We start from the raw sequence: 19,388 nt of genomic DNA on the forward strand, positions 1-19,388 counted from the left end.
TTATCGGTCGCAAGGAATGGGTCAGTTGGTCAGAGAATTTTGCGCCAGAGAGTGCTACTCACTCATATTCCTCATCTCACTTTCGCCTTCGCACGACGTTTGGTGTTCCATGACAACACCGTTCTTTCTGCTACTTGTACTGGTTGTGCGAAGTGAGTGTTCTTATTTACATTTCAAACATTTGAAAGAAGGAGTGAGTCTCTTTGCAGATCAAGCAGAAATAACATCGTCCTCTGATCTGAACTGCAATTTCTCGTCCAGCTGTCAGTGGAGAAACGCAACCAACGGCGAAGATAGCGGAGATTGGGTGATTAGCACTCACTATGAAGCAGATCCTCAACATGTGATAATTCCAAGGAAGGATAGTGGTCGGTAGAGATAGCAGACACTGCTGCATGAAAAGTACAATGTCTTGATGATATCAAATGATTACAGAGGGGTATTTCGCCCATACCAGCGGCTTCATGGGGCGAACCGTAGCACTTCTGGTATCAGACGTTGCGTCCTGTCAACTGGGTGGAGGCAATGTGAAATACTGGTACTACAAAACGGGTACTGAGTCGCAACTTGAGGTGTGCACCAGGCAACCACCAGGAAGCAGAGAGCCCAATTCGTTGAGGTGAGCAACTTTTCGTTCACGAAAACAAAGAAGTCGGACACTCGTTATGACAGTGAGCTTTCGAGCGACCTTTAACACCCTACATATGTTTGCCGTCTCGACTCTTAGAACAGAATACTTACGGAGATTTATTTATTTAATTTACTTATTTTCTTACGTTTAGATCCTTAGATAGTAACGCATGTTCAGTCGACATAACATCTTGTGAGAGCAAACCGGTTTATGGTACCAATTTATCAACCCCAGAGGAATGCAAGGCTCGGGTTGGCTACAGGCATTCACCAATTCGTATGAAATCAAGAAATCCTTAGTAATCCTAGAAGCGAATTCTACCTGTTAAGTTAATTCTAGAAATTTGCTCCTGCGGGCTTCGAACGCGACCGTAACCTCAAGAGAAATCGTTTCAAATTTTTCAAGGTTTGGAACAAAAAAAAATACGAACCATCCCGACAAAAACGATCCACCGACAAGTCATCTGTCAGAAACATGAGTGTATTCGCTTCCAACATATTTTCTAACTTGTTAGTCACTCATATGAAATATACTTAGCACCTTAATAGTCGATCTTAGGGCAGCATTGAGAAAATCTCATCACCTGTTTTTTTTTTTCAAAATGTGTCCAGTTTTTGCATGCGTAAATAACTGACGAGAAAATCTTGAAGCAAAATCCTGAAGTTACGTTCAAAGCCATATTAATTGAGACATACTTCAGTTAGAGATACCGTACTTTCTTGACTTGGATGTCAAAAAAGTCCTGTATACAAATTCAGAGCGATTGACCTGTTTTGATCCCACATCAAATATTAGACACCTTCGTGGTCCGTAGATAGATGCCAAACAGTGGCTACATGACAAGTGACGGTCGCGGCCAGCTTCAGTTATGCATGCTGCAAGGATCGACTCGCTGGGGAATCGAAGCAGTTCCGTCAGAAACCTCATCATTTCGAAAGCAATCACTTACACCACATTGTTTCATAAATAAGTTCGTTTTGATATGACTTTACGGTTAATTACAAACCTGTAAAATATTTTTTACAACGGCATGAAAATCAGCGTTAACGTCGGAAATGTTGACATAATTCGCATGCTTAATAATCGCCGCTACACTCCATCAATTGCATAGTACTGCGACGGTGTCAATCGTCATAAATATGCCAGTTGCACGTCTGCTTTCGAATTCAGAATATGTGCTCAACTTTTTCAGATGCTATGACGGTTTGTCGCCAAGTTTCGCACAACAGTGGATCTTCCGCGTAGTAGAACTTCCTCCATTATCACAGCCGTTTGAGGTGAACGAATAATAACCAGTAACCCAGTAACGTACACATATCAAGCACGCTAATTTAGCTGATATTTCGCGGAACCTTCTTCCCACCACTGGATGTGATTGCTCTTACCGATATTGTCTACAATTCAGCCTTATGTGGTAAGTTGTGAGTTTTTGTTGATTCTCATTAGCCAAAACGGGCTTATTCAGATGCCCAAAATCAACGGAACCGCAAAAAAAGGTTGACGCCTCACTTGATCGGTATTCACGACTGGGAGGACTACCGTCAATCCGGAAAGTATAGAGGAGAGACAATGATAATCGTATCGCAGGAAGCAAATATCACTGAAGTACCAGAAACCATTGATTTGGGAAGGGAGAAGCACTCGCCAGAACCTGGCATACACAATGAAACGACATCGTCCTCCACCACCAATACTCCCGCCACCACAACAACAACAACGACTACCACTTTCATCGCGGAAGAGCTTTTTTCTACGATCGCAGCGACAACTACTGATCCATTAACTAATTTCATGAATCTATTGAGACAAACAGCACCTGTTTTGCCGTATATTCCTACATTAGTCAAAACACTCCAGTTAGTAGATTTTCGTGATCCTAGCGGAACAGGAGCAGAGCATTTGTTTAACCAAGTGAATTTTCCAGAAGGTGAAACATCAGAGCTAAGACGTTCGCCTGTGCAGGCATCGCACTTCTACAGCACCGAGTCAATTCGTCCAGAGGTTCCTAGAGCGAGTGAGCCAACGCTGGTGGAAATCGCCAAAAAATTCGGGATTCTCGGTGAAGAGGACATTGCTACTACACTTCGACCAATCTTCCTAACACCAGTGGAGAAACCACCTCTCGTTTCGATGCGTAACATTTATGGAATGCCCGCAACCACTGCAAAGCCAGAATTAATCCCCACGGTGTATCCACCATCTTTGGTAAAGAATTCACCTGCGAGTCTGAAGGTCACGGAGATAAAACCAACAGTAGGCGGCATAGAAAATGAAGAACTCCGAAAACTCCACAGCAAAATGTTCAAACGCAAGGAAGAACAGAACCTGACCACAACAAATGTACCGAACAAACTAGTGGTCTTCAAGAAGCCCACTCAAACGGAATCGGAATTGGCTACCAAACTGACGGAGCTATCCAAATACCTGCCAACGGGTGCCACAGATGACCTAAAGATGTTGCGAGAAATCCCGGATTTAGAGGGTTTGACCCGAGGCATGGATCTCACACTGGTGTCGAAACCGGGCGGTTTTGCTAAACTGAAAAAACAGTTTGTGGATCGATTAATGCGTAGAACAATGGGTCTGCCGTTCAACGATATCGGGCGTTCAACGATGGGCTCCGGACTTCCGCCTCCCATCATTCCTGTGAAGGTGACTCGTAAAATGATGCGGGAGCGGTCCCGAAAAGCCGCCAGGAGACTAAGAAAATCTAGAGCCTAGTGAGAATAAATTATTGCAGAGCATACCAAGTGTTTTCTTAAATTCTGGTTGTACAACAACTGATATATCTGCTATTTATGACCTTTACGTGGTAGAAGAGCAATTTAGAAAACACGAACAGCGGAGCTGATCAAGGAGCTGGTGGAACGTTCGGTACAGACGGTAGCAATCCGAAACTGGTCGCATTCAGTGAAGGAAATGGTGAGGAAATAATGAATTTCAATGAAAATCAAAATTTCCTCTCTTTTAAACAGAATTACATTGGCTATGAACTGAAATGTTTGCCAGCGACCCTCCTCGCCTCTACCATCTACACGGATTGATTCCTAGCTCTCAAAGTTTTCCACATCAGAGAGTAGTTTCCAGATGTGGAGTTCACCACGTTCAACCAAAATGCCGGCGGATTCAACGATCTGAGCACACATCGGGATTCATATCGCCGTGCACTCAACTTCGCCGCTCCAACCGCCGATCGAAGCAGCTCATCCGACCAAAGCTCGCCGAGAGTTGGAGCAGCATTCATTCCTGCGTGTTCGCTAGTGGACTGCACTTTTGATGATAGCGTATGTGCCACTTACACGCAGATCAATAAGTGGATGAGTTCTCTTTAGACCCTCTGCAACTACGTAACAAGCACGACCGAAGAAAACCTTACCAACGGAACACTCAAAAATTGGGCTATCTCAGGAAAACCTGTTCTCAATTCACTCACTGGGATTCCTCACGATTTGTCGAAAAGTAGGAAAATCGAAGTAAAACTGATGGTGTAGCAGCTTTCATAGTTGTTTTTACAGCCGGATCTTACATCTATGCTGGAGGAACGAGTGTCTCGCTCCACGACACGTATATCCTTTCAACAAAACTTCCATTTGAGATAAAGGAGAACTCTCGCCTCGATTTTTTCGTCTATCAGGCCGGTGAGCAGCAAAATGTACATTCGCCAATTTTCTTTTTGGGAACGTCGATCACATAAGAAGAAGCCCCTCTTAAAGGCAAGACACAAAAAATTCTAAATACGGCATTTAACGACTTCTTGGCAGGAATAAAAGGACGACTACAAGTATGCATAAACACGATAAACAATTGCGCTTTGAATATTAAAGGCGAAACAATTGACGTCAAAGCCAGAAGATGGAAGAATTATCATGTTCCACTGACAGCTAGCACTCATGTGGTAAGTTCTGACCATATACGCGACTCATTCAAGACCTAAAATGTTTAAGGCAAAATTAACTACGAATATTCAGATACACTTCGTAGCGGATGGTCTTCAGGATAATTATGCCATCGGTTTGGATCAAATACAACTGCTAAACAAGTACGGAATGGCAGCGCAGACATGTAAATAAAGACTCTAGTCTTTGAATGAAGCGCTTCTTCACCCAAAAGAAGGAAGAGATTCTATGTCTGAGAACTACCTTAAGTGTCAAGTAAACGGGAAGTTGAAAATGCACGCACCTAAGTCGTGGTATCTCTCTCGACTTTGCTTCCGACAACACTTCGGCGACATCTATTTTGATCGCTTTTTTAGTGACCCCAAGCAGCGATGAAATTGGTAGATCATTGACAATGCGAAATGATCGGGGTCCTCGCGGCCCATTCAGAGCCAGTGGGGCAACTGCTTCGATTCCCCAACGGGTCGACCCTTCCAGGATGCATGACTCTTCCAGCCAATAACGTTCCTGAAGGTATTTTCTTAGCAAGAGATATCGCTTTGAAATAACCATGATCATGATCGAAAACAAAATAAAATAAATTTGCTATCGAAGATAAAAGTCAAAGGATAAAGTCACTGGCGTATCAATCCACTCGGGATGCGCCAACGCGTTTTACTGGAATTCGTAATCGTTGAGGTTTTGGAACGCGTGTTGGCCTATACAATGACTTGCGGGGGCCAACTGATGATCACGTCAGCGTTTTTATCCTCCCCGACAAGTCTGGTACCAATTTATCGACCCCGGAGGGATGAAAGGCTTGGCTTACACTAGTGCGGTTTCGAACCCTCGACCGTGTGGCTACAACGGACCACTAACCGACTGCGCCACACCCGCCCATCGAAGATAACAGTGCAGAAAATGCGAACATATCAGGAAACAGTGTTTAGGAAAACTCAGCTTCCTTCTCAAATGCCCAATAATAACAGTTCAAAAGATTTGAGTGTTCTCCTTAAAAAGAAAAACTATCTAAATAGTGTGCCTGCAGAGAAAATAAATGAATTTCTCCAGTTCTTCGCACTTGCGCTTTGCAAGGGTGCAAAGCTTGAAATTCCCAACACCATGTCTTAAAAAGCAATAATCTCGAACAAATTTAAAAGTGCCCTATACACAGGCCTTCCAACGAAATTCTAGTACAAACATCTCACGTGAGCAGAGTCCTGATATCCATAATTAGTCACGCGATGCAATTTTCATTTCTCACAGAACCTACTTTTAAGAAAGAGTCAACCACACAGAATTGTATTTTTTTCTGAGAATGTTTCCTCAACAGGACATGAACGAACCTAGCAATCAACTCAGCAAAAAGTTCGGAGATAAGGTGGGCGTCGTTTTTGTATCAAACTGCAAAATAAACTGATAGGTATAAAGAAAGTTGGTCAATCAGCAGACATTTTTTCAAAACTCTTGAATACGACTGGAAATCTGTATGAATGTATGTTTTGTTTACAAATTCAAATGTTTCTGTTCTTAAGGTCAATATCACAAAGACATCGCGCGTAAATCTCAGCTAAAGAACCGATTACAGCAGACTTTGCTCAACGACGCCTTAGGAATGAGCAGCTAATACAGGGAGATTTTGCGTGGAAGTACTGATGCACCTATCGATTATAATGATTTTGCTGGTTTTATTTTTGTTTATTATATGTTATAGAAACTCGAGTACAGAAGCTATTGCACACACTGTGTAACAGTTGTTCCTGGCAAAAATATCTTCTTTTTTTTTTTTGATGATTCACTTCTTTCTCTCCCTTCGAGGCTCAACGAACCGTGAAGGTCTTGAAGATCTTTGTGTATGTTCCGTGTAGAAATGGCAATCGTTCTGCATAGAATATTTAATTTACTTGAACTAGTATAGTCTGTAACTCGAAGACAACGCAATAGCCTCTGATATCCATACAAAAAGTGCATCATGAAAATTGGTCAAGTTCCCGCTTCGATGTGAAACGACTATTTCCGAGTGACCTGGACATGGTGGCCAGCGAATCCATAGAACCACTTTTATATATTTCAGCACAATTGCTATGTGAACATTGAAGGGTGGTAAAAACCTAGTATATTTTACTGGTGCCTGCAGAAAATAGCTAAAATCTCAGATTTTCCCAACCTTCCGAGCCTAGTTCTAGTTGAGAATAAAAAAAACTGAACAGTTAGAAAAGTTTAAAGCTACATCCTTCAACCGGTACTGCACATATCCCACCTCCTCTGTCTACACTCTGATTACAATTTGATACAAAATCGTGAGTAAAAAAGATTTACAGCGATTGAAACTCAACTATTCGAATTGCAAACCTCTTGCGGTAGCCGAGCAAACTCGTCACTCTTTCGTTTCTGATCATCAGGCAATGACTCGGAATCTAAGCAAGTCGCTAACACTTGAAATGATCGTTTGCCGTCTCCCAGAAAATCCTAAATATCCGTTAGCACAGACGATTAGGGGCGATGGAACAGCTCCAGGCTATTAAGATTTTTTTTTGAATTCGAAATCATCTCTGATACAAATGAAGTCAAAAAGTTGGCGAGTTGAAATAGGATGGAAAGACGAGAGTTGCCAAAAACTCATGCTCAACTTATGCTCAACTCAGGCTGATACTATTCATCTTTCGAAAAACCTTAAAAAAAAAAAACAATAATGTAAGACAATGCTGCGCATTCCTTGTCAGTTGAAAATCTCGAAGACGAATAAAAAGGAATTTCAAGTTTCTTTAAGGAGGGAAAATTCGACTGAGGTGTGCACTAAAATCGGCCCTGCTACCTGAAAGGCGCAAACATATACCTTTATCAACAAAACGAGTTGGTTTTGCAGCTGATATTGAGAGCACGACACCAGGAGCACTCGACCACATTTAAGCCGCTTGTCCATGACAGGTACAGCTAAACAACAGAAAGCATACACAATAAAGAAATAAGATATAATCTCAAATTTTTAATTAATTTACTCATACGCACCGATGGTGCACCAAAAAAAGAAGAAAGAAAACACACTTGGTCTGAACTAGAACATTTTAAGAAATCGAAAAACTCGTTTTAAAAAATACGTGAAATATTTGTAACGAAATTGCGTACATGTTTCTAAGCGCTTATTTTTCAATCAGTGCTATTCCGAGCAGTTCATTCCCTAACCGTTTGAGAAAATGTACAGAAACTACTACATAGTAACTGTTTAATGATGATGAATAAGAAAAAGTACGAACAAATTAAGAGCTTAACTACAATGAAACACCGACCTGCTAGACGTGACCATATCTCAGATCTTCTCTCTATGAAGTTCACCAAAACGTCATGGAACTGGCGTATTGGAGTGATAGTTGCTTCCGGCGGCTCGCACATTTCACAGCCAGTTTTAGGCAGGGTTGTCAAGTGCTGTTCAGCCTGAAACGGATTATGCAATGCATTTATCAAATGACGCCAATACAAAATATATGAATATCTATAAAGGATAAAGCCTCTGGCGTATCAAAACGCTTGGAATGTGCAATTTTAATTTACCGTAATTCGTAGTCGTTGGGGTTCTATGAACGAGTGCTGGCTAAACAATAACATGCGTGGTGCAGTCGATGTGTTAAATCAGTGTTTTAATGCTCTGAGACAAGTCTTATGCCAATTTGTCGACCCCGCGAGCAAAACTGCTTGGTTGGTACAGGGGCGGTTTCGAACGATCAATCAATCGTGCAGTAAGAGTCGGAACCCTCACCCCTTTCTACATACATAATGTTTGCTGTGGATTTTGGGCGGGAGGCGTCACTGGACCATACATTTTTGAAAATGGGGCTGGTAAACAGCTACTTTTACTGATGCTCCAGATCGCGACATTACAACCAAGCTCTCAATGCCTAAGTTGGATGAAATTGATGTGGAGAACATGTGGTTTTCACAAGATTACGCGACATTTCCTGCAGACCTTAAACCATTCAAATTAATGCATGAGGTTTCCTGCCGGTATACTCTCTCGTTTCGAAGATCGACGAAAGAGTACAGGTAAGAGTATGTACCCGGCAAAGACGAGGAGGTCATATGCCCGATGTACTGTTCGATACATAACCCTACCCTATGTCCTTTACGTTTCAATAAAAAAAATGCAATTGGAAAAAATCTGTTTTCTTTTTAAATCAAATCTTGCGTAAATTTTGGGACATACTTCAATTGTCTTTAGTGTTTGATATGTTTTGTACGAAGTCGCCTTTACCAATTAGTTGAAACTATTTTACCTGGTTGCAAATGTCTCAGGAATGCCAGCTAGTATCGTCTCATGGCTACTTTCCCAACCCCGACTAGTTTTGGTCGCCTCAATGCGAAAATCAAGGTTGATTTTACCAATAGAGATGTTCTTGTCGGAAAACATGTAGTATCAGAGCCAAGTTCTATGTAACTCAATACGTGAGGAACGCATAGTTTCTGCCAAATGCTATCGTTGAGGAAGTGGTGAAGTCGACTCAACTCGACCTGGTGCATGGTGCAGTTGCGTAAGCGGATGCTCCTGAAGCAGCGCGGTTGACCGCAGCCGTTTGAGTAGAGATGGAACCCTCACCAACACTCATCGCAGCAGTCTTTGTGAAGTGCAACTGCACTGAGCTTCAGCTCGTTTTGTTCCGACTACAGTAAAAAGTGAAGTCCCAACGGTCTGCAAATATTTTCCGGATAGTGTAACTGTTAGAAATAACAGTTAGATTTCTTTTGACGCAGTTGCGGAATGGAGCTGGATGCCTCACAGAACGTAGGCTTTTCTCTCATTCAGTCGCCAACTTTCGATTCGAACTGGGCCGCACCGCTCATTGCGATTGTGCCCCAACTAGAGGTCTGACCTTAAACTCGAGACTTCCATCACAGAGATAAACCACTGGCAAAAAAAGAAAGAGGATCAGCGTAGAACATTCCGCAAGAAAAGAAGGCAGAGTTAGAGAACAAACAAAATTTTACATGATGTGCATTTCAAAATTGTGGTGCGCAGAAATTTCAGTACCTTTTCGAGTTTATTTTTTTCTTGTTGGACAAAGATCACCTTGATCACCTTGACTCCCGTTGATCTTCGAACTGGTCAAGCGGGCGCCAGTAATTCTTCCATTTGTCCCGATCGCGTGCCAGAGTAGCCCACTGGTTCCTCCTTTCGCGTGGGACACGAAGAGCATCATATTTTTCTTTGAAGGACTTCGTGAAGAAATCTGACCATCGGGTCGGCGGTCTTCCTGTAGTGCGCTTAATATCGCGGGGAACCCAGTCGCTCACGGCTCTGGTCCAACGGTTGTCATAGAAGTGCATCACGTGTCCGGCCCACCTTATTTTACTTTCCTTGGCAAACGCGGCGGCGTCTCTAATCTTTGATCGTTGACGTAGGAGAGAACTTCGAATCCCATCCCTCATTTGCGTGAAACGGGATACTCCTAGCATCACTCTCTCAATTGCGCGTTCAATGACGCTCACCGCGTTTTCTTCCTGCTTGCGAAATCCCAGGTTTCCGAAGCATAAGTCAAAGCGGGAAGTACGGTGGTGTTGAAGAGGTGAGCCCGGAGCCGGGTGTTCCTGGTCTTCTTCACTACATCCTCGATGCTCTTGTACGCTCCCCAAGCCGCTCGTCTCCTCCTGCCCAGCTCGGGGGTCAGGTCGTTCATTATGTTCAGTTCCCGACTCAGATAAACGTAGCTGGTGCATTAGGATATGTTCGTTCCGTTGAGCGTGAATGGGGCATTCGAGACCCATCCGTTCCGCATGAACATCGCCTTTTGCAGATTCAGCTGAAGACCGATGCATCCACATGTTTCGTCGAATTCGGTCAGCATTCGTTCCGCTTGGCTGATGCTAGGTGTTATCAATACGATGTCATCAGCAAAGCGCAAATGGTGCAGCTGCCGACCGTCCACCTTCACTCCCATGTCGTCCCATTTCAACTTTCGCATTGCGTTCTCGAGGGTGGCTGTGAATATTTTGGGTGAGATTGTGTCACTCTGTCGGACCCCCCTCTTCACGTCAATGATGATATTCTTGTAGAATGGCGCAATTCCGGTCGTAAAGTTACTGTACAACTCTCGAAGTACCTTTATGTACTGAGTAGGGACGCCTTGGTTGTCCAACGCTTCCATGACCGCTTCCGTCTCAACTGAGTCGAAGGCCTTTTTTAAGTCGATGAAGGTGAGACAGAGCGGCATCTTGTACTCTCGTGATGCCTCGATGAGTTTCGAAACAGTGTGAATGTGGTCAATCGTGCTGAATCCTTTTCGAAACCCTGCTTGCTCGCATGGCTGTCCTTCATCCAAGACTTTTTCAATCCTATTAAGGATCACTCTTGTAAAAAGCTTGTACATGTTGGGCGATAGTTGCCGATTTCATGTGGATCTCCCTTTTTATACAGCAACACGGTCTTGCTGGTCTTTCACTGTTTAGGAACCTTGCATTCCGACAGGTAACGTGTAAAGAGCCTCGCCAGGTGTTGATGAGTACTGGCGGAAGGTTCTTCAGTTGTTTTGGTCTTATTCTGTCGGGACCGGGTGCCGTACGATTTCGTACCGACATGATAGCATGTCGTATTTCGGACGGGAGAACCTCTGGAATGACATGTCCGTCTTCCCTCAGATGGTGAGGAGGCAAGTGGACATGGCTGTCGAAGAGATCGGAGTAGAAGTCGTGGATGATTTTCTCCATCCCCCTTCTCGATGCAATGGTTGTTCCCTTCGGGTTTCGGAGAGCAGTCATCCTTGTCTTGCGACAGGGGAAGTCTCGACGGGCATAGCGGATGCTTTTCCCCACCTCTGCAGTTTCAGCAGGCACTTCTGCTCTTCTCTCTTTAAGGTCTTCCTTTATCGCCTCTCTGCAAAACCTTGCGAGCACGGACGTGAGTTCTTGGTTCCCTGCGGCTCGTGCTGCTCCACGCTGGCGTATCAGCTCAAGAGTTTCAAGAGACAGGCGTCTCTTGGTGGTTTTAGAACACTCAGCCTTCTTCGCGCAGTCGCGAAGGTGTTCAACGAGCCGGTCATATTCCTCGTCGATGTGGTCCATTGCGGAATCTTCCCGAAAGCCGGCTAACGTAGCGAAGAGATCCCAGTTGATGACAGTTCTGGGATTTCTCCCTCTGAACTTGGCGGTTTTCTCTGCTCTCCTTGTGAAAGAAAATTTTCCTCGGAGGAGGCGATGGTCCGATCCCGTATAGAACTTTGGTACAACAGCGACGTCCGTCAGGCAGAACCTCTTATTCACAATGATGTGGTCTATTTCATTACGGTACTCTCCACCGGGTGGCTCCCACGTCCAGCGTAGAGAGGAGGGCTTTTGGAATTGCGAGTTCCATGGATGGTCTTAGTCGTCATGATGAACTCGGAGAGCCTCTCCCCCTGGTCGTTCCATTGTAGGCCGTGGGTCCCGATGTGAAGTTCCTCCGGCGTTCTTCTTGGGCCAACTTTGGCGTTGAAATCGCCAATTATGACCTTGTAGAAGGCATGATCTTCTCGGTAGAACTTCTCCAGGTCCATAAAGAAAGCTTCGACTTCTTCTTCATCGTAGCTTGATGTTGGAGCGTAAGCGATGAAGATAGTCAAAGCTGGTGTTGGACCACATCTTCTCATCCGCAGACGTCCGATTCGGGTCGTAAGTTGTTCGAAAGAGTCGTTCTTTGCTATACTCGTGTTGACGAGGACGCCAACTCCTCCAACACCTCTACTGTCGCATGTTCCTAAGAACAGTTCTTCTCCAGTTTTATATACGGCGTTGAGAGGGTGACGTCGTCTCGTCTCGGTCAGTCCGATGACGTCGTACTTGATCTTCTTGGCTTGCATCATCAGATCTTCGATGGCCGCTTCCGATGCAAGCGTACGTGCGTTATAAGTACAGATCGCCATAGTACTGGCGCTACCATACTAGGCTTTCCTCCGGAATCAGGAGACTCTTTTCTATTACTGTGTTTTGCATAAAAATTTTAAAACCTATGGGCAGGTTGCAAGCCTCTAGTCCCATGAGTTTCTGGGAGAACTTCCGTTCTCCCGGAGTGGACATGTGGAGCTCATTTGTTGGAGGCGGCTCCAAACCGCCTCCCTTGCACCTCCCAGTCACTTGATTGCAGGCTTTTGGCCGGACCGACATGCGGAATATAAGGATGTCATGAGTCAGTCCTGGCTCTGCAGAAACAGGGAGTCCATCCCCTGAATCTACCTGCGTCTCTGGGCAAGCACAAGGTCGCTTTTGGTCCGCGATTAGCCCCCTATCCGCCACCCGGGGACGCGCCACGTAGCCTCGCGACTAACCGGCTGTGATCCCTCTAGTGAGGGAGATCCGTGAGTTGGACAAAGAACAAACAAAATTTTACATGGTGTGCATTTCAAAATTGTGGTACGCAGAAATTTCAGTACCTTTTCGAGGTTATTTTTTCTTGTTGGACCTTCCCGAAGTGAGGCACATTCCACGAAGGATCTCTGCAGCATGTCTTCCACTTTAAGATGTTCCACTCGTAAGAGATTCAGCAACATAGAGTATGTGACTCGGAACTGAGAAACTAGAGGTGCAGCCTTGCCCTGAATTCGAAAGTGAAGAGATATAAACACTGAATGTCTGCAATAATATGAATAGAGGAGAGTACGAAGACTCGCGAACAGATTAGAAAATGTAGGAGCGAAAAGTGAAGATTGGTGACAAAGAAACGTCCATGGACAATTTGGGTAAAACATGAAGGTGTGTTGCTCAAAAAGATAATGTGAATAAAGTTCTCAGTCTTTCTCATCCCAACCATGATACCACAGTACTGACTGACAAGCATAATTGTTTGTAACTGCCCTGGTTCAACCAGTTTCGGCTGCTTGCATAGCACTATGACTGTCCCAGTGGTGTCAAGACCTCGCCGACCAGCACGACCAGCCATCTTAAAGTTGAGGTTTCATATGAAGAGCACTGAATGTGAACGTACCAAACATAGACTAACCTGAATGTATTCGCCAGCGTTCAGCACTCTCAAGTCAAGTCCATCGTGTTTCTGAATACTATCGAATACAACTGTTCGAGCAGGCATATTCACACCCATCGCAAAGGTCTCAGTTGCGAAAAGAATCTGCAAATTAATGGAAATGAAACGATTCCTACAAAGACCAAAAAGGTTCCAAAACAACCTACCTTGACATAACCCTTTTGAAAGAGAAGCTCCACAACTTCTTTGAGAATAGGAAGAATACCGCTATGATGCACAGCAAACCCTCTCATACATAAATCTTTCATTAAGTGCACCTAAATAAATATTTGAAGTACGTTTGCAATGTATCGCCATCCGACATTTCCTCAAAGTGATTTTGAAGCTTACAATAAACCTCACAGGAAGAAAATCATGAGAAAGTTATGAACGTTGAATACCTGAGGCAACTTCTTGTCAGACCCTTTCAACCGGTTGATGCACTGTGAAAAGAATGACTGTATGTGCGATTTTTCAACCTCAGTTGTAAGATCCATTGATGATAACAGCTGAGCGTTGTCATCGCATCTGAACAGCAGAAAAAATCCATAGCTAAACTACACTGTAAGTGTTTGCTTAATGTCACGTGCTGATGTTTCGAGCGAATGTCATCATAACTGTGTTGTTTAATATCGATGAGAACGAGTACAGAAAAGTTAAACATCGTTTTGTACTAATTTTATACCTAGAATAGATATCGCTGTGTTGTAGTTAAACAAAATCATATTCTATGCTGCAGAAGCAGTTGTAGTACGAAGCCCACCAAATATATAGTCGGACCAAAAAACCATGAAGCTTAGTGCAGTTGTGTAAGCAGGTCAGTTCGAAGCAGCGCGGCGAATAAATTTATGTATTTTATTCATTAGGAAGGCAGAGCAGGCGGTTGCGATCAAGGTGGGACTCTCGCTATCTCTACTGATCCCCGGACTCCGATTGGTACCAGCGATAGTACTACATCGACGGCATCAACTGGCTCCAATGCGCCACTTGCGCATCTACCTTAGCCTTCAGGTCGTTTTTACCTGGCCATGCCTCGCATCACTAACATAGCTTTATGATTGCAGAAAATTTCAGAGCATAGTACATTTCAATTCGTAGCCAATTCGAAAACTTCTAAAACTTCTTCGAAAACCGAGATAACGAGTTAGTGACGCAGTTGGTGCTAAAGCGATTTGATTCTGGTGGAATTCAACATCCAGTTGCACTTAAAGTGGCGCGGTAACGTCCCGCCTCCTTCCGCAGATGACTGAACCTGGTGAAGGACTCAGCTGGCGCAGTCTACATCACAAGCCAGATCTTTTCGATCCAAATGTGTAATGTGCGGACCCAAGAGATTGTGAAAAATGAAAAATGGAAGTTATCCAGAGACGTTTCGAATTGGTTATAGTTCGGATTAATTTCGCAGTTTTGGCTTTCTGCGCATGTTTCAAGTTGGGCTCCAGATTTTGTGATAGAAATATTCTTACAGTTATGGAACTACCGCTGGCTTTTGTATAATATGTAACCGGAAATTTAAGCCAGTAAAACGCAAACTAGCAACACACCTTTGCTACAAGCTGTGGTTGTATTAATGAATATAAGAAGAAGAGAATCTAAAACTTGGGAAGTAACAAACCTCTTTCTCGAGAAAACAAATACAACCATTGGCAACTGTTCATTAGTTCGGAGGAAGTCGATGAGACTGATATAAACGTTTTTGTCATTCTTATTCACGGGTCTAGAATTGAAGCTACCTCCTCCACCACCTTAAGTACGAATACGATCTTTCTTTGTAAAAGTGCAATAATTTGGAAAGTGTACTCAATAACGAAATGTGTCTAATTCCAACCTCCGCGATGTTGCCCACCGCGTCCTCTGCCAGCCTCTCCAACCACTCCTCCTCTTCCTTGACTGGAAGGAACATCACGTTTAATCAACGCATTCTGGAATTTTCGACGAAATTGAGAGCAAAACCTGCTAACAAATATTATTTTCCTATGCTGCATTATGCTGTACTTACCTTCGCCTCCAAAGCCTTCTTATATCCCACATCTAGCCAGCTGCCATTCATATCCACAATTTTGAAAAGATCCTTTTTAGTCTTCCCGTCTTGTCCTGTGTATAAGTAATGCTCTAGAGGTACTGGCCTTTTAACCGTAGATACCACATTAATTTTCCGATTTTTAATACGCCTGGAAAGTGGATAAATATCCCAGAAACTGCAGAAATCTTGAAGGCACCGTACCCGACCCAATCTGCAAATTCAATGCAATTTGGGACTGTGGCCGATAGCATCACAATCTTCACATGAGATGGAAGCATAATAAGAACCTAAGAAGGCAATGTATGTATATGTAAGAAGACAAAGTCTGCATCGAAAGAAGCATTTTAAATTTTGAAAGAGACACTCTAACCTCCTCCCACACATGCCCTCTTTCCGCGTTATTTATATAATGGACTTCGTCGAAAACTACCCACTCTAAGTCTCGAATAACTTCTGAGCCATTGTAGAGCATTGATCTAGAACCGAAAATTATGTGTGACCCACAGAAGTATCTTAAAGGTCTAACCTTAAAATTTCAGTTGTCATGATAAGACAGAACGCCTCAGGGGACAGCTGAATGTCGCCAGTGACGAGACCTACGTCGGTGAACATCATCTTGAAGTCACGGAACTTTTGATTCGACAAGGCCTTGATGGGCGAAGTGTAGATCGCGCTGAAACATATTCGTATGACTCATACAGGCAATGTTTTTAAGTTTACACTGATCAGATATATTTTCAAACATCTTCGAAGAGTTTTTCAATATAACTATTTACGGCTTCACAGAAATCCAATAAAGATTCCTTCGTAAGCGTCTTGGTGCTCCTTATCAAGAACCCTTTCAAAATGGGACTGCGATAGGGTCGTCTTGGGAGTCCGAACAAGCACTACGTAAGCTATATGTAACTATTTAGTCTACTCCAATTTCTTTTCCCAAGTCATTCATTCTTCGCACAGGAGCCTGATCGCTGTTTTCCAGCTCGCTGAAATCATCAACTCGCTTGTGATCAGATCGTTTAGGTGATTTTGTTCGGCAACAAGCAATCTCTTCCTCGTTATTGAACACTTTGAACGAGATTGTTCACCGGGAAAAAGATTTAAAGACACTGCTGAAGTTTTTGTAAAGAAGGAAATAAATAAAAACTACAGATCTAGCGGTGTGGGTTGCTATTGTACGAAAAGCAAAAATTAACTACCGCTGACCACGTAGTGACAGCTCAATGGCTGAAGTTGACCCTACGAAAGAAGCATGGATTTTGGTCCGCTTTATGAGGACCGTCTAGAGAGCTCCTCGCTTCACCATCTCATTCCTTCTTCCTCAGTTTTTTCTTCCTTCTCATTCTTTTTTCTTCTGCTATGTACACGTAGGCTTCGCCACCCAAAACACACTAGCATCGTCTCTCTCCTTTATCAGTGGCAAAAGAACCCACCCGTCTATCATGTAAATACGAATGTTCACTGCACCCTATTTTAAATCCCATCCACAGAATTTTTCCTCAACTTTAGGAAGTTTAGGAGGAAGCGTCATCTTTGGATTACTATCCACTTCTTTGTTTTAAATAGAGACCGGGATGTAATTTTGGGAGCAAGTCGTTCGGGTCACCTAGGCTCAACATCGGAACCAACCAAAAAAAGTTTTACTCAAAGATTGAGCATAGCCACGAAGTTCTACTGAGGTCCCATCACGACCAGTATTCGAACGAAAAAAAACGGAACTTCAGCTTCGTAATTATCCGTCATTCTTTGGAAATTTCAAAAGTAGGAGATCACTTCAACCTCATACTCTCCTCATAAAAATATCTGCTATTAGTGCAGGTGAGAGAAAATATAACCAACACCCTCTACACACAAAACAATTCTTTAGCATCATCTTTTTGTAAAAAGAATGTATTACACAGTTTACCAATAAATGAGAACAACTATTTTCCCCAACTCTGCTGCCAACTGAAACCACGAGATCGAAACATCTCGCAGACTTTTGCTGCTCCTTCAGTCAATAAAACCAACCGTGTTCTGTGTTGTTCACACAAAGCCACAGCGTACTCAGCCACAACGGTCTTTCCAGCTGAAGTATGAGCAGCAACAAAAACGGATTCGCCTTTTTCCATACAAACCACAGCTGCCTGTTGAAAGCCATCCAATTCGAACGGATACTGAAAAGTTTAATTTTCCGAAACTCGATAATCTTCACTTTTTTCAAGTTGGGACGAATTTGGTATTAGCTTTTATAGTAGATGACTTCTTATGGTAGAAGTCCAGACAAATACCAACACAGTTGTTCCTAGTTGTAACGCCAAGACTGTAACTGGCACGGAATAGAGAAGAAAAAAACAAGAATACAAGAAGTAATGAGGAACTCTTGCGAAAGGGGACGAGTTAAAATTTCGAGAGATGAAAACAGTCCAGAAAAGAGATTTAGGATATCACAACTTGCCAGAATAAGAACGTTGGTCAGCCAACTAACTCACTGCATGGTGAGGACAAGTTTGCAAGGATTTTCCACGCAGATAACATTAAGGAATAGATGTTTGGTCGGGACTGTGACACCTACGATCATACGTAATCCACAATATAATGATTCATAATTCTCAGAAAAAGACGGAACAATCAGATGAGAACACTAATGGCAATACAAATTCATTACCTTCTTCGCCATATTCGGCAAGATTGCTTTGTATTCTCCAATGTATGACGCTGGATCGAGCTGTTTAGCATAGGCAAATCTTTCAGGAGCAATAAATTTCAGCGCGGACTGCGGTAGCGGAGTTTCAAGAGCATCCTTTAGTGAAACGATTCAACTAAAGCTATCTAAAGTACAGTTTAGTTCGTTTGCACCTCAATTTCTTTGACAACATGTGGTGGTTCTTGCTCTTCCAAGGTAGATTTAGACTCATTGGGCACCTCCACTTCGTTGAGAGTAGTGGTTTCAGCAGGAATCACAAGTGGAGATCCTAAAAAGGTCAGGCGCAAAGTGTGTCGGAGATCTCGAACAATTTATAAGTTGGTAATAGAAAGTACACCAGGCATACCTCCACCCACGAAGTCCATAAGATCGAATAAATCGGTTGAGTCGAAATCTACTTGACCACTTGTCAGCGGGGAATCATCCAAAGACATTTTATTCTCTATGGGAGTCTTGATAACGGAGGATAGAGAAAGGCCTCTGGGCATTCCTGGAGCACACGTCAGAAGATCTTAAAAAAAAGAAAATAAACCAGAAATGAAGATGAATAAGAACGCAACTCCCACCACCGTTTCTGAAAAACTCCTTTTCATCGGAGTTGTAATTGTCTTCTTCCCTCGCAAACGACATTACATTACCGAACGCACTATCAAATCCACCTACAAACAAATGTGACAGTTCTTTATTTACAGTTGTTAACAGGTCCGCTTATCCACTGGTCACCAAATCACGTCCACTGGTAACACAACTGCAAATATAGTCGGATTGAAGTGACATGAAGATATCTGCAGTTCCGTAACCGGTTGCGCTCGAACGAGGCGGTGCAGCTAGCGGTGGGACCATCACAAACTGCAGCGATGAGCGCTACTAGTAAAGGTCATTCCTCCATCCCAGCCGCTATATTCTACCGCACCGCTTCGAGCGTATCTGATTACGCAACTACATCGCACCTCACGTCGTCTTGGCCTGACTATACCCTCTGCTATCGGTAGCACCTACAGTTGACGTGAAACGTGTTGTATCGCGATGACGCGACGCGTCATCGGAGGACGCGTGCGCTGAGCTCTCTACACAACAACAGTCCTTGAACCCCTTTGCTTCTTGCTTTTTACAGTTTCTCACAGGTGTTTTCATATAATAACGCATGAGTGGGATTAGTGATTAACTTTAACAAAGCTCTATTCCATAAGTTTCATAGC

At 43.4% G+C, this 19,388-nt stretch overlaps 7 protein-coding genes across 12 annotated transcripts in view; 1 reads left to right on the top strand and 6 right to left on the bottom strand.

Moving 5' to 3' along the window:
* Positions 1-16: 16 nt before the first annotated feature.
* RB195_002527 (uncharacterized protein) lies at positions 17-4,701 on the top strand (the record flags this gene model as incomplete). Of its 2 annotated transcripts, XM_064199827.1 has the most annotated exons (13): positions 110-152; positions 210-368; positions 436-619; positions 1,824-1,908; positions 1,967-2,045; positions 2,097-3,283; positions 3,372-3,399; positions 3,461-3,553; positions 3,719-3,915; positions 3,964-4,090; positions 4,147-4,269; positions 4,393-4,526; positions 4,600-4,701. In XM_064199827.1, 13 exons carry the CDS (start codon positions 110-112, stop codon positions 4,699-4,701), a joined length of 2,541 nt encoding a protein of 846 aa, XP_064055709.1. The 2 variants fall into 2 exon arrangements, with proteins under 2 accessions (XP_064055708.1, XP_064055709.1); XM_064199828.1 differs by lacking the exon at positions 3,372-3,399 and having other exon boundaries at positions 17-152; positions 3,448-3,553; positions 4,345-4,526.
* Positions 4,702-4,706: 5 nt separating this feature from the next.
* Positions 4,707-8,109, bottom strand: RB195_002528 (uncharacterized protein; the record flags this gene model as incomplete). 2 transcript variants are annotated; one of them, XM_013436680.2, is made up of 5 exons in its annotated part: positions 4,707-4,728; positions 4,811-5,034; positions 6,859-6,975; positions 7,343-7,440; positions 7,794-7,896. In XM_013436680.2, 5 exons carry the CDS (start codon positions 7,894-7,896, stop codon positions 4,707-4,709), a joined length of 564 nt encoding a protein of 187 aa, XP_013292134.2. The 2 variants fall into 2 exon arrangements, with proteins under 2 accessions (XP_013292134.2, XP_064055710.1); XM_064199829.1 differs by lacking the exons at positions 4,707-4,728; positions 4,811-5,034 and adding exons at positions 6,302-6,388; positions 8,056-8,109 and having other exon boundaries at positions 7,794-7,938.
* Positions 8,110-9,570: 1,461 nt separating this feature from the next.
* RB195_002529 (uncharacterized protein) lies at positions 9,571-9,951 on the bottom strand (the record flags this gene model as incomplete). The annotated part of the gene is made up of 1 exon (XM_064199830.1): positions 9,571-9,951. The coding sequence occupies one exon, from the start codon at positions 9,949-9,951 to the stop codon at positions 9,571-9,573; it is 381 nt and encodes a 126-aa protein (XP_064055711.1).
* Positions 9,952-10,211: 260 nt separating this feature from the next.
* On the bottom strand, positions 10,212-10,706 carry RB195_002530 (uncharacterized protein; the record flags this gene model as incomplete). The annotated part of the gene is made up of 1 exon (XM_064199831.1): positions 10,212-10,706. One exon carries the CDS (start codon positions 10,704-10,706, stop codon positions 10,212-10,214), a length of 495 nt encoding a protein of 164 aa, XP_064055713.1.
* Positions 10,212-11,553, bottom strand: RB195_002531 (uncharacterized protein; the record flags this gene model as incomplete). Of its 2 annotated transcripts, XM_064199833.1 has the most annotated exons (2): positions 10,212-10,827; positions 10,946-11,553. In XM_064199833.1, 2 exons carry the CDS (start codon positions 11,551-11,553, stop codon positions 10,212-10,214), a joined length of 1,224 nt encoding a protein of 407 aa, XP_064055712.1. The 2 variants fall into 2 exon arrangements, with proteins under 2 accessions (XP_064055712.1, XP_064055714.1); XM_064199832.1 differs by lacking the exon at positions 10,212-10,827 and having other exon boundaries at positions 10,831-11,553.
* A 209-nt stretch (positions 11,554-11,762) lies between these two features.
* RB195_002532 (uncharacterized protein) lies at positions 11,763-12,389 on the bottom strand (the record flags this gene model as incomplete). The annotated part of the gene is made up of 1 exon (XM_064199834.1): positions 11,763-12,389. One exon carries the CDS (start codon positions 12,387-12,389, stop codon positions 11,763-11,765), a length of 627 nt encoding a protein of 208 aa, XP_064055715.1.
* Positions 12,390-12,399: 10 nt separating this feature from the next.
* The window catches only part of RB195_002533 (uncharacterized protein), a gene marked incomplete at both ends in the record, with an annotated part of 11,590 nt that continues 4,601 nt past the window's right edge, over positions 12,400-19,388 (bottom strand). Inside the window, 17 exons of one of the 3 annotated variants that reach the window (XM_064199836.1) lie at positions 12,400-12,689; positions 12,926-13,058; positions 13,295-13,402; positions 13,463-13,588; positions 13,651-13,761; positions 13,885-14,011; positions 15,099-15,228; positions 15,312-15,405; positions 15,483-15,654; positions 15,708-15,793; positions 15,877-15,982; positions 16,033-16,179; positions 17,514-17,659; positions 18,151-18,285; positions 18,342-18,457; positions 18,536-18,700; positions 18,759-18,848. In XM_064199836.1, the coding sequence (XP_064055716.1) occupies positions 12,400-12,689; positions 12,926-13,058; positions 13,295-13,402; positions 13,463-13,588; positions 13,651-13,761; positions 13,885-14,011; positions 15,099-15,228; positions 15,312-15,405; positions 15,483-15,654; positions 15,708-15,793; positions 15,877-15,982; positions 16,033-16,179; positions 17,514-17,659; positions 18,151-18,285; positions 18,342-18,457; positions 18,536-18,700; positions 18,759-18,848 (2,282 nt within the window). Of the gene's footprint in view, positions 12,690-12,925; positions 13,059-13,290; positions 13,403-13,462; positions 13,589-13,650; positions 13,762-13,884; positions 14,012-15,098; positions 15,229-15,311; positions 15,406-15,482; positions 15,655-15,707; positions 15,794-15,876; positions 15,983-16,032; positions 16,180-17,513; positions 17,660-18,150; positions 18,286-18,341; positions 18,458-18,535; positions 18,701-18,755; positions 18,849-19,388 lie in introns of those variants that run through there. The other 2 variants (XM_064199837.1, XM_064199835.1) reach the window with 2 other exon arrangements.

Source organism: Necator americanus, chromosome IV (assembly GCF_031761385.1).
Source record: "Necator americanus strain Aroian chromosome IV, whole genome shotgun sequence".
In the NCBI taxonomy this organism is placed as follows: Eukaryota; Metazoa; Nematoda; class Chromadorea; order Rhabditida; family Ancylostomatidae; genus Necator; species Necator americanus.